Source organism: Oryctolagus cuniculus, chromosome 11 (genome assembly GCF_964237555.1).
Source record: "Oryctolagus cuniculus chromosome 11, mOryCun1.1, whole genome shotgun sequence".
NCBI lineage: Eukaryota > Metazoa > Chordata > Mammalia > Lagomorpha > Leporidae > Oryctolagus > Oryctolagus cuniculus.
Window position 1 is genome coordinate 118,503,462 of NC_091442.1, and position 16,415 is coordinate 118,519,876.

Genomic DNA, 16,415 nt, shown 5'->3' on the forward strand with positions numbered 1-16,415 from the left:
GTCGTACCTGGGGCGGCCTTTGCCGGGGCGTTGAGGCCTTCCACGCTTGGTCCGGGTTCCAGTCCGCCTGGAAATGTCACACACCGATGTTGATGCGGGAAACACCCACCACGGTGCCCGTGAGCGTGCGTGTTCGTCTGCCCAGTGCCCACCTCGCCCTACCTAGCCCATCAACAGTCTCCCTGCTGTGCAGCTCCAGAGCCCATCACCGTAAGAACTTCGATTTAAAGTTCACTGAACCCCGAGGTATTTTTCATTCAGTGGCCTTACACAACAGTACTTTTGGGGTGGCACTGTCACATAGCAGGTTAAGTTGTGGCCTGCAGTGCCGGCGTCCCATATGGGTGCTGGCTTGAGCCCCAGCTGCTCCACTTCCAATCCAGCTCCCTGCTAATGCACCTGGGAAAGCAGGGGAGGATGGCCCAAGTCCCTGGCCCTGCACCACATGGGAGACCTGGAGGAAGCTCCTGGCTCCTGGCTTTGACCTGGCCCAGCCCTGGCTGTGGCAGCCCCTTGGGGAGTGAGCCAGTAGATGGAGCTCGCTCGCTCGCTCGCTCTCTCTCTCTTTCCCACTCTCTCTCCCTGTAACTCTGCCTTTCAAATAAATAAAACAAATCTTAAAAAAAAAAAAGACTGTTAGTGGTCTCTTCAATTAGTACCATTCCAAACTGTAGCTTAAGATTCAGAGTGCCCAGTCCTGGGGCTGGCACTGTGGCACCGCGGGCTGGGTCACCCCGTGACGCTGGCGTCCCACATCAAAGCACCGGTCTGAATCCCAGCTGTTTCGCTTCGGATTCAGCTCCTTGCTAATATGCCTGGGAAGGCAATGGAAGATGGCCCCAAGTGGCCGGGCCCCTGGCACAAACGGGGAGACCCAGATGGAGTCGTGGGTTCCTGGCGTGCGCCTGGCACGGTCTGGCTGTGGTGGCCGTCGAGGGAAGTGAACCAGCAGATGGAAGATCTCTCTCCGCGGTGCTGCCTTTCACGTAAGTCTCTTAAAACCCTCAGCAGCTTCACCCTCTAACGGACTGTCTGGTGCCCTTAAGGAAGCCTTCTCTGCGCCCCCACTCCCGGCTACACGGGACCTGCGTGCGGCATCGCCCTGCCGACGTGGAGGAATCTGCACCAAACGCTCAGCGCCTGCGCAGCCACCGGGGCCCAGGGCACGCGACACGGTGGCTCCGCAGGGTCACCTGTGCTGCTCCCGGGCGCGGTCTCCGCGGCCTTCGGTGTTAGGGGAGGTGGCTCTGGCTGTGCCGATGCCCAGGCTGGGCTGCTCACCTGAGGCAGAGGGAGAGAACCATTAGCAGACCGAGGCCCCACAAGAATCAGAGTGGGGGAAGCGGGCGGCCCTCAGCCAGCTCTGCACTGCTGCAGGCAGAAAGCACGGATCACAGCCGACGCCATCCAGACCTGCCCCAGACCCCAGACCCAGGCTCCAGACCCCCAGACCCAGGCCCCGGCCCCAGACCCCGGGCCCCAGACCCCAGACCCAGGCCCCAGACCCAGGCCCCAGACCCCAGACCCCAGACCCCAGACCCAGGCTCCAGACCCCAGGCCCCAGACCCAGGCCCCAGACCCCAGACCCAAACCCCAGACCCCAGACCCCAGACCCAGGCTCCAGACCCAGACCCCAGACCCCAGGCCCCAGACCCCAGACCCAGACCCCAGACCCCAGACCCAGGCCCCAGACCCCAGACCCAGGCCCCAGACCCCAGACCCAGACCCCAGACCCCAGACCCAGGCCCCAGACCCAGACCCAGGCCACAGACCCCAGACACCAGACCCAGGCTCCAGACCCCAGACACCAGACCCAGGCCACAGACCCCAGACCCCAGACCCCAGACCCCAGACCCAGGCTCCAGACCCAGACCCCAGATCCCAGGCCCCAGACCCCAGGCCCCAGGCCCCAGACCCAGGCCCCAGGCCCCAGACCCAGGCCCCAGACCCCAGACCCCAGACCCAGACCCCAGATCCCAGACCCAGGCACCAGACCCCAGACCCAGACCCCAGACCCCAGACCCCAGGCCCCAGACCCAGGCCCCAGACCCCAGACCCCAGACCCAGGCTCCAGACCCAGACCCCAGACCCCAGGCCCCAGACCCCAGACCCAGACCCCAGACCCCAGACCCAGGCCCCAGACCCCAGACCCAGGCCCCAGACCCCAGACCCAGACCCCAGACCCAGACCCAGGCCCCAGACCCAGACCCAGGCCACAGACCCCAGACACCAGACCCAGGCTCCAGACCCCAGGCCCCAGACCCAGCCACAGACCCCAGACCCCAGACCCCAGACCCCAGACCCAGGCTCCAGACCCCAGACCCCAGATCCCAGGCCCCAGACCCCAGGCCCCAGGCCCCAGACCCCAGACCCAGGCCCCAGACCCCAGACCCCAGACCCAGACCCCAGATCCCAGACCCAGGCACCAGACCCCAGACCCAGACCCCAGACCCCAGACCCCAGGCCCCAGACCCAGGCCCCAGACCCAGGCCCCAGGCCCCAGACCCCAGATCCCAGGCCCCAGACCCCAGGCCCCAGACCCAGGCCCCAGACCCCAGACCCAGACCCCAGACCCAGGCCCCAGACCCAGGCCCCAGACCCCAGGCCCCAGACCCAGGCCCCAGACCCCCAGACCCAGGCCCCAGACCCCAGACCCAGACCCCAGACCTCAGACCCAGGCCCCAGACCCCAGACCCCAGACCCAGGCCCCAGACCCAAGCCCTAGACCCCAGACCCCAGGCCCCAGACCCCAGACCCAGGCCCCAGACCCCAGACCCAGACCCCAGACCCAGGCCCCAGACCCCAGACCCAGGCTCCAGACCCAGACCCCAGATCCCAGGCCCCAGACCCCAGGCTCCAGACCCCAGGCCCCAGACCCAGGCCCCAGACCCCAGACCCAAACCCCAGACCCCAGACCCCAGACCCAGGCTCCAGACCCAGACCCCAGACCCCAGGCCCCAGACCCCAGACCCAGACCCCAGACCCCAGACCCAGGCCCCAGACCCCAGGCCCCTAGTCCCCCAGACCCAGACCCCAGACCCCAGGCCCCAGGCCCCCAGACCCCAGGGCCCCATATCCATGTCCCCAGACCCCCAGACCCCAGACCTCAGACCCCAGGCCCCAGACCCCAGACCCCAGGCCCCAGGCCCCCAGACCCCAGGGCCCCATATCCGTCCCCAGACCCCAGGCCCCAGACTCCAGACCCCAGACCCAGACCCCAGACCCAGACCCAGGCCACAGACCCCAGACCCAGGCCCCAGACCCCAGACCCCAGACCCAGGCCCCAGACCCCAGACCCAGACCCCAGACCCAGACCCCAGACCCAGACCCAGGCCCCAGTCCCCAGACCCAGACCCCAGACCCAGACCCCAGACCCAGACCCCAGACCCAGACCCAGGCCACAGACCCCAGACCCAGGCCACAGACCCCAGACCCAGGCTCCAGACCCCAGACCCCAGACCCAGGCCCCAGACCCCAGACCCAGACCCCAGACCCAGACCCAGGCCCCAGTCCCCAGACCCAGGCCCCCAGGCTCCCAGTCGCCGCTGCCACCCAAGCACAATACGTACCTCAGGAGAGGCGTGAGCAGCAAAAAAGTCTTCCTCCTTTGGGGGCGGGGACGAAGGCGGGACCACACAGCTGTCGAGCCACAGCTGGAACGGAACACAGGCAGAGCTCAGCACCACCACCGGTCGCGAGTGGGCTCCGGTTCACCCGCTTCGCTGCCCTCCCAAACGCCAAGGCTGTCATGTCGGTTCCCGCCCACCAAGGGCCCCGGCGCGTCACTGACGTGGCCCCCGCTAGGCTCTGCTCCAGTCCCGGAGGAGACCCCGCGGCTTCCGAGGAGGGATCGAGGCCGTGGCCTGTGTGGGCAGGCTCCAGCCACAGTCGGCTCTGCACTCGCGGAGCCCGTGGGCACGGATCCCCCATGGGCTGAGGCTGGCGCCCGCACTGGTTCCAGCCATCGGCAGACCCATCACCCCGCAAGCACGTGCCCGGCTGAGCCGGACCAGGCACGCGCCTTCCGGTGCCAGTCCTCACGCATGCCAGACACGCGTGCGTCTGCAGCAGGTTTCACACCGTGCGCACCTTCCTTGTCAGAGGTGGTCCCCGGCGCGGCACTGCTGGGCCATGTGGGGCCCGGAGCACACGAGGGCTGCAGGAGACGCGCGTGTTGGGAAGCTTTGACCACGCGCGGGCACGGCCCCTCCTCAGGAGTCAACACCGTCAGGCAGTAAGGAGTCTCTGAACAGAAACCCACACCACGGAGGCCACGTGGGGGCCGGCCGGCGACAGCCAGCACCCAGCGCGGCGCTCCCCCGGGGACAACGCCGGCCGCGGCGAGAACACGCAACCCTGGCGTCTTGGGCAATGGGACTCGGAGACCTGCTGCTTCCTACGAGGGAGCCAGCGACAAATTCGAAAGGGCCACCTACGTCGGTGCCATGCTTCCGCGTGGCTTGCGAGGCCAGCGACTTGACCCTCTCCCTGTAGAGCTGAGCGGCGCGGCTGTTGTACTTGGCGTTGGTGTCACTGGTGGCACAGCCGTGTTGATGGAAGAAGGAAGACTGTGGATTAACAGAGGCGCACAGGTTAATCGAGACGCCACGTCCGGCCCCACATCGCGGCACCCGCCCACGCACGACCCGGTGCTGGCGGCACCGGCAGGATGAAACACCGTGAGGAGAGCACCAGCACATGCACACTTCTGCCCGCGGTCAGGGAGCCGCCTCCACGGACCCACCTCGCCGCTGGGGCGGTCAGAGGGGGACTTGCGTCCCAGAACGGAAGAACTGTCTGTGTCTCCAGGAAGCTGCCCCTGGGGCAGGCGGTCCGCTCGGGACCACGGCCTCAGCCTGGACCCCGCTAGATCAGGACTGGGATGCACGGCACAGGGAGGTGGGGCCCCTGCTCAGTGCCACCTCCTCACCAGGACCGTGCACACACCAGCCCCAGCCCTCCCCGGGACCGTGTGCACACACCAGCCTCAGCCCCCACCAGGACCATGTGCACACACCAGCCCCAGCCCTCCCCGGGACCAAGTGCACACACCAGCCCTAGCCCCTCCCCGGGACCGTGTGCACACACCAGCCCCAGCCCTCCCCGGGACCAAGTGCACACACCAGCCCCAGCCCCTCCCCGGGACCAAGTGCACACACCAGCCTCAGCCTCCACCAGGACCGTGTGCACACACCAGCCCCAGCCCCCACCAGGACCATGTGCACACACCAGCCCCAGCCCTCCCCGGGACCGTGTGCACACACCAGCCCCAGCCCCCACCAGGACCGTGTGCACACACCAGCACCAGCCCCCACCAGGACCGTGTGCACACACCAGCCTCAGCCCTCCCCGGGACCGTGTGCACACACCAGCCTCAGCCCTCCCACTTGAAGGAAGCAGCGCCTCTGAACCCCTGGCCATGCCATTCCCATCACTTTGCGGGCGCAGTGTTCTTGGGGGGCAGCCATCCCTGCTGCGCACAGCAACACCAGGAGAGGGTCCTCATGGCGTCCTTGGCTCCCAGAGCTGTGAGGCTCTGACTGGCCCAAGGCCGCAGGGATGGTGAGGGGCACAGCTGGAATTCCAGCCCCAGCAGGGTGGTTCCAAGCCCCAACCTGCAGCTCAGCGAGTGCTGAGCGGACCCCTCGCTCCCTCCCTCCCGTCGCCTCCCCCTTCTGCAGCCGGGAGAGTTCCGTGGTGTGGGAGGGGCCTCTGTGACCCTGGCCCTCATCTGAGGTTTAGGAACAAGTCTGCAGGCATCGTGATAATGTGCACACGTTTCTGAGGAGACGCCCGAAACACCGCAGGCACGCATTCCCGAGAGGGGCAGAACTTCTCCTGAACAGTGAGAAACAATCTTAGTTTATTACAGGGCCCATGGCCAGTGCCTCACAACAGCATGCAAATCCACATTTAACTCCTCTGGTTACGGAACCATCAAATCCTGTTTTTTTTTTATTATTAATTGATTGATTCAAAGATTTATTTATTTATTTGAAAGGCAGAGTTACAGACAGAGAGAGGGAGAAACACACAGACAGAGGGAGATCTTCCATCCACTGATTCACTTCCTAAATGGCCTCAAAGGTTGGGGGTGAGCCAGCAAACCAGGTGCTTCATCCGGGTCTCCCACGTGGGTGCAGGGGCCCAAGGACTTGGGCCATCCTCCACTGCTTCCCCAGCAGATAGCTGGATGGGAAGAGGAGCAGCCGGGACTAGAACCGGTGCCCATATGGGATGCCGGCACCACAGGCAGAGGAGTAACCTACTGCACCACGGTGCCAAGCCCCCCATTCTGTTTTTTAAGTGCACAAATATGTGTATTATATTACCAATAAAAACAACTGTAGATATAATTTAAGCTTGACAGTTCCTCTTAATAATAAGTGTATAACTCGATGACTTCATTCACGTGACAAATTCACAGCAGAGCTCAGTACCCTCAGGGGCTGGCCCTGGGGCGCGGGGAGTAAAGCCGCCGCCTCAATGCCTCCCGCGTCCCACACAGGTGAGGGTCGTTTTCTCGCTGCTCCACGTCCGGTCTGGGAAAAGCAGCGGAGATGGCCCAGGTGCTTGGGCCCCTGCACCCATGCGGAGACCCGGAGACTCCTCTGGCTCCTGGCTTCAGCCACGTGGGCAACCAGCAGATGGAAGACAGAGCGCTCATGCTCGCTCTCTCTCTCTCTCTCTCCCTCTCCCTCTCCCTCTCTCTCTCTCTTTCCTCTCTTTCTGTAACTCTGACTTGCAACATAAATAAATAAATCTTGAAAAAAGTAAGCTCTGGTGTCCTCTCTCTGCCAGCACTTACCTGACCTATTTGACCTCAACGTCTGGCTTTCATGATGTTGTGTATTCTTTAAACTATGGCTTAGCCTTAATGAAATAACAATCGTTTGGCTCCAAGCTCTCTTATCAGATTATAAGAAAACCGTTTTGTCCTCCGCACACTTTCCATCCCCCAAACAACCCTGACTCAGAACACTGACTTGCCGCAGTCACGCCGACTTAATTCCCTCCTACACCTCCCGCTCTGCTCATTCTGCCTTATGTTCTAGCTCATTTTACAGGTACCCCACGCTGTGCGCAAGACACTGTCACGAGGAGTTGCGGGGTCCCGGCTCCTCCAGCCACCACTGTCCAGGAGAGGGTGCCTGTCAGCCCTGCACTCACCGCATCCCGGCATGGGCCCTGGGCCTCCCAGGTGTGGGACAGGTTCCCCGGCCGGTCCTGACCCCTCCCCCAGGGCCCCGCGCGGGTGAGCCCCCCTTCAGCAGAGCACCAGCCACTCACGAGCAGCAGAGGGGACTTACGGCGTTAGCGTTCCCTCCAACCTGCATGCAGCGCAGCTGAAACCAAGACCAGTTGGAATCCAACTCCGTAGACCTAAACGGAGAGAAGATGCACAGTCAGTGCCCCTCCTGCCCAGGACCAGGCCACGTGTCCTGGGGCTTCAGGGTCCTAAAGAGCTCTGTTTGTGTGGACGGGGGCACATGCCCCGGGACGCCAGGACTCCAGCGTGGAGGCACAGGCAGCCCCGATGGCCGGTTCGGCTCTGCCGGGCCCACGAGTCAGCCAGGTCAGGCCAGCAGTCTCCTCTGTGCCCCTGCACTGCATGGGAACAACCCCCGCTCCTTGCCTCCACCCCTGGAGGGGTTTGAGCTAAAATCTGGTGACAGATCTCTGCCCCTAATAAGGCGCCGCTGGGTATCCTCAGGCCAGTTTCCTGCCTGTTCAGTGTCTCCTGCACGAGGAGCTCGAGTGATGCTCGCTCTCTTTATTTGTTTTAAGAGAGAGAGAGAGAGAGAGAGAGACATCTCCCACCTGCTAGCTCTCTCCTCACCTGCCTGCCACCGCCCAGGACTGGGCCAGACTGAGCGAGGAGCCAGGAGCTCCACCCAGGTCTCCCTGTGGGTGGCAGGGACCCAACTCCTTGAGCTGTCCCTGCTGCTCCCAGGGTCTGCAGCAGCAGGAGCTGGAACTGGGAGCAGAGCTGACTTGAACCCAGCCCGCTCTGATACAGGAGGCGGTATCCCAAGCATTGTCTTTTTATTTTTAAGATTTATTTGAAAGGTAGAATGACAAAGAGAGGGTAAGACATACCTACACACACACACACAGAGAGAGAGAGAGAGAGAGAGAGCCCGAGCACCCCCATCCACTGGTTCACTCCCCAGACGGCCACAACAGCCGAAGCTGTCTGCCCCGAAGCCAGGAGCCAGAGACTCCGCCCTGGTCTCCCTCCTGGGTGGCAGGGGTCCAAACACTTGAGCCCTCCTCCCTGCTTTCCCAAGTCCATCAGCGGGGAGCAGCAGGCACCCGAGCTGGCGCCTATGTGGGACACCGGTGTTGCAGGTGGAGGTTTACCAGGCTGTGCCGGACGCCGGCCCCTCCCCCCAGGCAGCACCTTAACTGCTGCGCCAAGTGCCTGCTCCCGGACGCTCGGCCTCACCTCCCAACATCACCCCCAGCGCGGAGGGCAGGCGATGCCGGACTCGGTGTTCCTGAAGCGAACGCCGCAGCCCCTCCAGCCCCTGCTCACGTCGGCGTGAGAAGAGAGCAGACACGGCGCGTGCAGCGAGGAAGTCCCAGTGACAGCCCCTGCCCCGGGCTCCGCTGTGCAGCCTTCACCCGGAACGCAAGCCGGCCCCACGCCCACTGCAGGGCAACGTGGGTATTTTAGAATGGGCACAGCAGCTTTACCAAACGGGCAGGGCGCACAGCAGACCGCAGGGCACAATGCATCTGCTGGTTCACTCCCCTACATGCTTGCGACAGCCAGGGCTGGGTCCAGAGCCCAGCTGGGGTCTCCCACGTGTGGGGCGTGGACCCCAGCATGTGAGCCATCGCCTGCTGCTGCCCCCACCCCAGGCATGTGTCAGCAGGAACCTGGGCGCAAGTGGAGCTGGGACCCGGGCTCCTCACCTGCTGAGCCCTCCCCACTAATGTCTTGCTATTGATACTGTTTAACCCTCGTGTGGGATCCGAGTTGTTTCCAAGCCAACGGCTAATTGAGATGAAACCCACTTCATGGTGATGTACAAAAGTAAAAATTAAACCACACTTGACAAGCAATCGGTTTCCCAAAGGCAAACAAGCAGAAAAGAAAAAAAACCAAACCTCCTTTTAGAACTTCTCCTCTCCAAGCAAGATGGCCGAGCCGTCGCCGATCTCGCACCCGGGGTGGGGGGTTGGGGGACACTTGCGTAGCCGCAGCGGGGCAGCGGCGGCAGCCCGGTCTCCGCAGAGACAGAGACACTACGGGCTTCAGCTCCGGGCCCTCGCAGTTTTGCCGTCCTCACCCGTAAATGAGGAATCACTGGAGAGTGACTTATTTTGAGCACCGGGCTCCCGGTAAACACCGCACCATTGTTAAACCACGGGGTACCCTGCCACAGGTTCTATCTTCTATTTTTTTTAAAGATTTATTTATTTACTTGAGAGTTTGAGAGGCAAAGTTACAAAGAGGCAGTGGGGGAGGGAGAGAGAGAGAGAGAGGGAGGGAGGGAGGGAGGGAGGGAAGAGGTCTTCCATCAGCTGGTTCACTCCCCAGATGGCCACAATGGCCAGAGCTGGGCCAATCTGAAGCCAGGAGCCAGGAGCTTCTTCCGGGTCTCCCAGGAGGGTGCAGGGGCCCAAGGACTTGGGCCATCTTCTACTGCTCTCCCAGGCCACAGCAGAGAGCTGGATCAGAAGTGGAGCAGCCAGGACTCAAACCAGTGCCCATGTAGCAGCTGGGACTAGAACTGGCGCCCATGTGGGAACTGGCGCCCATGTGGGATGCTGGCGTCACAGGTGCTGGCCCTGCCCGCTACGCCCTAACACCGGCCCCAAAGTGTCACCTTTCTGCACTAAAAGCGGCACCCAGACGACCTCCAGGGGGTCACTGCCAACACGTGCCAGGGCTGCGCCAGGGCTGTGCCAGGCGTCAAACTTTACACGAAGTCTTCCACCCTCCTCACCTGACACACCGTGGCATCTGCCAGCCCAGGGCTATGGAGGCCGGCCCCCAGCAGCCGGCTCCGGCCCCTAGGCCTTGCTCACCTCCCCCAACGCTGCCTCCTGCTCAGCCTCCCTGCCGTCACCCTCCGGGGCCTCCGCGCTCAGAGGAAGCCCCGCCCTGGCGGCTGCGGCCCTGCACCTCGCCGCACGACCCCCGCTGGGGGCTGCTCCACCTCCTCTGGCCTCTCGCTGTCTTCTCACCGGCCTGCGTGCTAACCTGTTTCAAAACCTCACCAGGCCTCCCACGATCTCTGCAAACGCTACCTCCCCTGGTCTGCTCCACCTCACCTTCCGCCCGGCGGGAGCTGCTTGGTCGTCTCCTCTCCACGCAGCGTCTGAGCTCGCCCGTGCCCCCGCCCCATCCGACCAAGGCTGGGGTCCGGTCCCCCACCCTGCATGAGCTCATGAAAGGCTGAACTGCGAGCTCATGGAGAAGCAGGGCGGGAGAACAGCACCGGCGACTCGGACAGCACAGCGGGCGCTGGGCGGAGGTCCCGGGGGTCCACACGGCCGGCCGGCTCGGCCACAGAGCAGCCCACCCAGCCCTGCACTCCTAACCTGCCCCACGGCCCCACTGCAGGCCAGTCGCAGCTTATCAATTCTTCCTTTCTAAAGTGTGCTTGGAGTTTAAAAAAACTCCACTCAAAGAAACCTACCACCCATGCCTCCGTGAACAGAGATCACGCCTGGGACTGCTTCCACATGAGAGTGACAGAGAGTGTGTGCACATGTGGTAGTGTGCACATGTGTGCATATGTGTGTGCACATGCACGTGAAAGTGTGTGCGTGTGCGTGTAACTGCACATGTGCAAGTTGCGTGTACATGTGTGTGAATGTGAGACTGTGTGAGTGTTGAGTGTGTGAGTATATGTGTGCACATGTGTGTGAGAATGTGAGTGTGTGTATGACCTGAGTGCTGTGTGAGTATGTCGATATGTGTGTGTATGAGTGTGTGAGTGCAGGTGTGCACATGTGTGTGTGTGAGACTGTATGAGTGTTGAGCGTGTGTGCGTGTGTATGCCTACATGTGTGTGTATGAGTGTGTGAGTGTGAGTGCATGTGTGCACACATGTGTGTGAGCATGCACGTGTGTGGCTGGCAGCGGAGAGGAAGAAGAGGGCTAAGGGATTCTGGAGGGGCACGTTCACTTCTCTCTTCCCACAGCTCGGAGCTGCTTGGACTTTTTCCCGATGAGCGAGCGTCCGGGATTTGTCCGTGGAAATATCCAAAGAGCAGCTCCACCTACACTTGAAAAAGCCAACCAGAGGGGCCGGCCCTGTGACGCGGCACATGAAGCTGCCGCCTGTGACGCCCGCATCTCACATGGGCACAGGTTCTAGTCCCGGCTGCTCCACTCCCGATCCAGCTCTCTGCTGTGGCCTGGGAAGGCAGTGGAAGATGGCCCAAGTGCTTGGGCCCCTGCACCTGCGTGGGAGATCCAGACAGAATTCCACGCTTCTGGCTTCAGCCTGGTCCTGACCTGGCCATTGCAGCCATGTAGGGAGTGAACCAGCAGATGGAAGATCTCTGGCTCGCTTTCTCTGCAAACTGAATTTACTGTGGGAACCCAATCCCACTGCATACATCGCCAGCCTTCTCTCTCTTGCCCGGGACTGTCTGCCGCCCCCACTACACAGCGGTTGTCAGCTGCTCTCTCTGGATCCCGTGTAAGCACTGGGGTTTATGCGGCTGTGTTTGTCTGACTAACAGGCCAGTGGTTGATCCCGAGACAGCCCAGATGCGGCGCTGGGTGAGTCCTGCCCCGAACACCTGACTTCCGGAGTGGCCAGGACTGGCGGATGCTGCCAGAGAGGAAGGGGAGGAGGGAAGGCTGGTTGTGAGGCAGGCGCTGGGCAGACGGGGGGAGGCTGCAGCAGAGACAGACAGGGCTTTGTACGGCCCGAGTCCAGTCCTCCCACGCCCTGGGCACGCCGGGCGACCACACGCTGACTGGCAACGGCCCATCTGGAAACAAAAGTGCATTAAAAACAAACCTGACTCACTGGAGAAAGAACCATCTCTCCAGCAAAGCATGCTGGGAAAGCGGCCAGTGCACGGGCAGAACGCTCAGCGCGGGCGGGACACGGTCTTCCATCGAAGACCTAGACCCGAGGAAGTCCTGACGGAAGAGGCGGTCACAGCTCAGTGCACTGCAGGTGGCAGTGACGGCTGTGACACCAGGCACAGGCAACAGAGGGCAAAGCAAACTGGACTTCATGAAACATTTTAAAAGCTTGTGCCATCAGAAGAGAATGTCGACAGAGTGAAGACGCAACTCACAGACAGACAGACAGACAGACAGAATCTGCAGATCACGCATGTGACAGCAGGGGCGGGGACACCAGGAAATCACCGGGTCTGGCCCTGCCAAGGCAGTGGCGGGCAGGACTCGAAGTCCAATAAACCTACAGCAGGCTGGGCTTCAAGTTGGTCACGGCGCATGGCCAGGAGTGGTGTTACAGTGGTGTTACAGTGGCGGCCCTGGGCAGTAGAATGGTTTCACCCCGTGATAAAGAATCAATGTGCAGAATACCTGGAGAGCCCCAAACCTCAACAACAATGCCCAGTTCCAAAACGGGCGAAGGACTGGGGAGGACTTCAACATCACTCTCCACCCGAGAAATGGACGTAAAAACCGCCACGAGCCAGCACCTCACAGCCATCAGTGTGGCAACTGCGGAAGACACAGCACAAGTGCTGGCCGGGCCGTGCAGATACCAGAACCTTCGGCACTGCTGGCAGGTACAGCCGCTGTGAAAAACTAGGGGCTTCCTCCAAACATTACCAACAGAATCACCACGTGGAGCAGCGATTCCACGTCTGGGCCTAACCCAAAGAACCGAAAAGAGAGGAATCTGCAGCCCCGGGCTGATGGCAGCATCAGGCACAGTAGCCAGGTCGTGCAGCCACCCAAGGGTCCACCAGTGGATGAAGGGGTAAGGAGGGTGGTGGGTGGGGAATACTGTTCAGCCTGAGAAGGGTGGGCAGCTCGGACGCCTGCTGTACCGAGACCCTTTAGGACGTCAGGTGACATGAAACACGCCACTCAGGTGGGGCAGGGGGAGGAGGCGGCGCACAGGCACAGAGAGCAGAACGGGGGCTGTGGGGACCAGGCAGAGAAGGGAGGGGAGCAGCGTTTGTTCTGCAAGGGGAGCCCTCGGCAGGTGCGTGGTGGTGAAGGTCGTGCCCTGTGGATGCCTCTGGTGCCGCTGAACCACACGGGGCAGGCACCCTGGCGCAGCAGGCTGAGCCCACGCTGGGGATGCCCGCACCCCACTTTGGAGCGCTGGTTTGAGCCCTGGCTACTTCACTCCTGCCCCGGCTTCCTGCCTACATGCCTGGGGAGGCAAAAGATGGCCCAAGTATTTAGGTCTCTGCCACACATGTGGGCGACCCAGATAGAGCCCCTGGCTCCTGGCCTCAGCCTGGCCTAGACCTGGCCGTTGTGGCCACTTGCGGAGGGAACCAGAGGATGGAAGATCCCTCTGTTGCTCTCTTTCAAATAACTAAATAAATATTTTTTCTTAAACAGGTAGCTTTATTATGTTGCAGTCTTTTTAAAAAATTTATTTAATTATTTGACATAGTTACAGAAACAGAGGGAGATATGGGAGGGGGCAGATCTACCATCTGCTGGGTCATTCTCCAAATAGTTGCAGTGGCTGGGGATGGGCCAGGCTGCAGCCAGGAGCCAGGAGCTTCAACCAAGTCTCCCACATGCATGCAGGACCCTAAGCACTTAGGCCGTCTTCTGCTGCTTTCCCAGGTGCATAACCTGGGAGCTGGATAGGCAATGCAGCAGCCAGGTCTCAAACTGGCGCCCATATGGGAAGCTGGCATGGCAGGCAGTGGCTTTAACCCAGCGCCACAGCACTGGCCACACTAAATAAATCTTAAAACACACACACACACACACACACACACACACACACACACCAGTCTAAGAACCAGAGTCTAAGAGAAAAGAATTGACGGCCACTCTGAAAGCAGTTAAATACACACACAATAATTCCGTCTTCTAAACAGCAGCCGGGCGTTCCATGGCTGTAAGGACCCAGCCCTCACGCTTCTACAAGCTGATTTCTGAAAAAAGAACCCCGTGCATCAGGAAAAGTTATCTTTTAAAATCTATCAAAAAAGAAAAGTAGGTGTTGGAGCTGGTGTTTGGTGTAGTGGGTTAAGCCACCTGCAGCACTGGCATCCCATATGGGTCCCAGTTCAAGTCCCGGCTGTTCCAGTTCCCTGCTAACGTTCCTGGGAAAGCAGCGACAGATGGCTGAAGTCCGTGGGCCCCTGCACCCATGTGGGAGACCCAGAAGAAGCTTCTGGCTTCAGATCAGCCCGGCTCTGGCTGTTGCAGCCATCTGGGGAGTGAACCAGTGGATGGAAGACCTCTCTCTCTCTGACTCTCCCTCTCCTCTCTCTGTAACTCCGCCTTTCGAGTAAATAAATAAATAAATCTTTTTTTAAAAAAAGTAAGTTGTAATTATTGCTACATAGTTTCTGTGCTGACATACTAAGTACCTCTTTATGAATTATAACATTGTATCCTGTTGCACAAATGTCGGTATATAGCAATCCTGTTGGACCAATGGTCTCTTTTTTTTTATTTTTTATTTTATTTATTTTTTTGACAGGCAGAGTGGACAGTGAGAGAGAGAGAGAGACAGAGAGAAAGGTCTTCTTTTGCCGTTGGTTCACCCTCCAATGGCTGTCACGGCCAGCGCACTGCGCTGATCCGAAGGCAGGAGCCAGGTGCTTATCCTGGTCTCCCATGGGGTGCAAGGCCCAAGCACTTGGGCCATCCTCCACTGCCCTCCCTGGCCACAGCAGAGAGCTGGCCTGGAAGAGGGGCAACCGGGACAGAATCCGGCGCCCCGACCGGGACTAGAACCCGGTGTGTCGGCGCCGCAAGGCGGAGGATTAGCCTAGTGAGCCGCGGCGCCGGCCCTAATGGTCTTGAAATAAAACTGCTGGCCACAATTCTAGAGGCCTGGCCAGCGGCTCCTGCCCTGCAAACAGGCAACCTGGCTGGTGGTGCGGGCACACCGGAACCTGAGCCAGAAGGCACCCTGGTGGCCACAGCGGCGGGCGGGCAGCCCGTGCTCAGCACCTGGGCCCTGAGCATGGCTGCAGACCTGTTTTCTTTTTGTGTCATGATTTCCACTTCTTTCGCTTCACTGAAAGGTACTTTCCCGCTCCCCTGGTCTACCGGGCCCCCCTGTCCAGGGGTCACCTTCCTCCCACGCTCACAAAGGCCCCACGCGGGCCGCCACCTGAGCAGCCGGACTTCAGATACAGACAGGGGCCAGACCTGCATGTCGGAAACACTCGGAACTGCCAGGGAAACCACACAGGCATCGCTCCCTGGAGCTCTGCTCTGGTCATGGCCTTGGGAGCCAGGCGGCACTGGACGGGCAGCCCCGAGCTGACTCTCCACCTGCGAGGGGCTGTGGCTAGACCCGAGCAGCCGGACCACCTCCTCCTGAGTGGGTGCTCTGCTGCCTACTGTCAGCAGGTAGTAGAGGGGAGGAAACGCTGGCCGGAGCTACCCCCACCCCCCTGCCGCGTCTGCACTCCACAGCGCCACCCCTGGGCCTCCGAGTGCTCTGCACCCCCAGAGCAGGCGTGTGGCTGCCTGGGACACTGCACCCCTCACTGGAGCCCCTACGTCTGAGTCCTGGCTCCACCTGTGATCCAGGTCTTGCTAACGTGACCCTTGGAGGCAGCAGGTGATGGGGTCCCTGGCACGCACGTGGGAGCCCTGGGCTGAATTTTAAGTCCTTTGGCCTGGCCCCGTCCTGACTATCGTGGGCATCTGGGGAGTGAGCAGGGGATGGAAGATCTCTCTCTGCCTTTCAAATTAAATAAATAAAAGAACCCATTTTCCCAGCTTATTCAATGATAAAAGATTTAAACCTCCATAACTCACAATCAACCTGTCATTTTTTGTTAAGAACATTTGTGAAATGTCTGTTCTCAGACCTTTTTTTTTTTTTTTAAAGATTTATTTATTTATTTGAAAGCCAGAGTTACACAGAGAGAAGGAGAGGCAGAGAGAGAGTTTCCATCCACTGGTTCACTCCCAGTTGGCTGCAATGGCTGGAGCTGTGCGGATCCAAAGCCAGGAGCCAGGAGCTTCTTCCAGATCTCCCACATGGGTGCAGGGGCCCAAGGACCTGGGCCATCCTCTACTGCTTTCCCAGGCCATAGCAGAGAGCTGGATCAGAAGTGGAGCAGCCGGGACTCGAATTGGTGCCCATATGGGATGCCGGCGCTGCAGGTGGTGGCTTTACCTGCTACACCACAATGCTGGCCCCCTCAGACTTTTTTGTTTTAAAGATTTATTTTATTATTTATTTGAAAGGCAGAGTTACAGAGAGAGAGGGAGAGACAGAGTGAGATATCTTCCATCT

At 60.6% G+C, this 16,415-nt stretch overlaps 1 protein-coding gene across 2 annotated transcripts in view; it reads right to left on the reverse strand.

Annotated features, from left to right (window-relative positions):
• The window catches only part of ARFGAP3 (ARF GTPase activating protein 3), a 41,234-nt gene that overhangs the window by 17,958 nt on the left and 6,861 nt on the right, over positions 1-16,415 (reverse strand). Inside the window, exons 3-7 of one of the 2 annotated variants that reach the window (XM_070052997.1) lie at positions 7,311-7,383; positions 4,437-4,568; positions 3,570-3,653; positions 1,194-1,281; positions 8-67 (exon numbers count right to left, since the gene is read on the reverse strand). In XM_070052997.1, coding sequence (XP_069909098.1) covers positions 8-67; positions 1,194-1,281; positions 3,570-3,653; positions 4,437-4,568; positions 7,311-7,383 — 437 coding nt within the window. The remainder of the gene's footprint in view (positions 1-7; positions 68-1,193; positions 1,282-3,569; positions 3,654-4,436; positions 4,569-7,310; positions 7,384-16,415) is intronic. The other variant, XM_070052998.1, reaches the window with a different exon arrangement.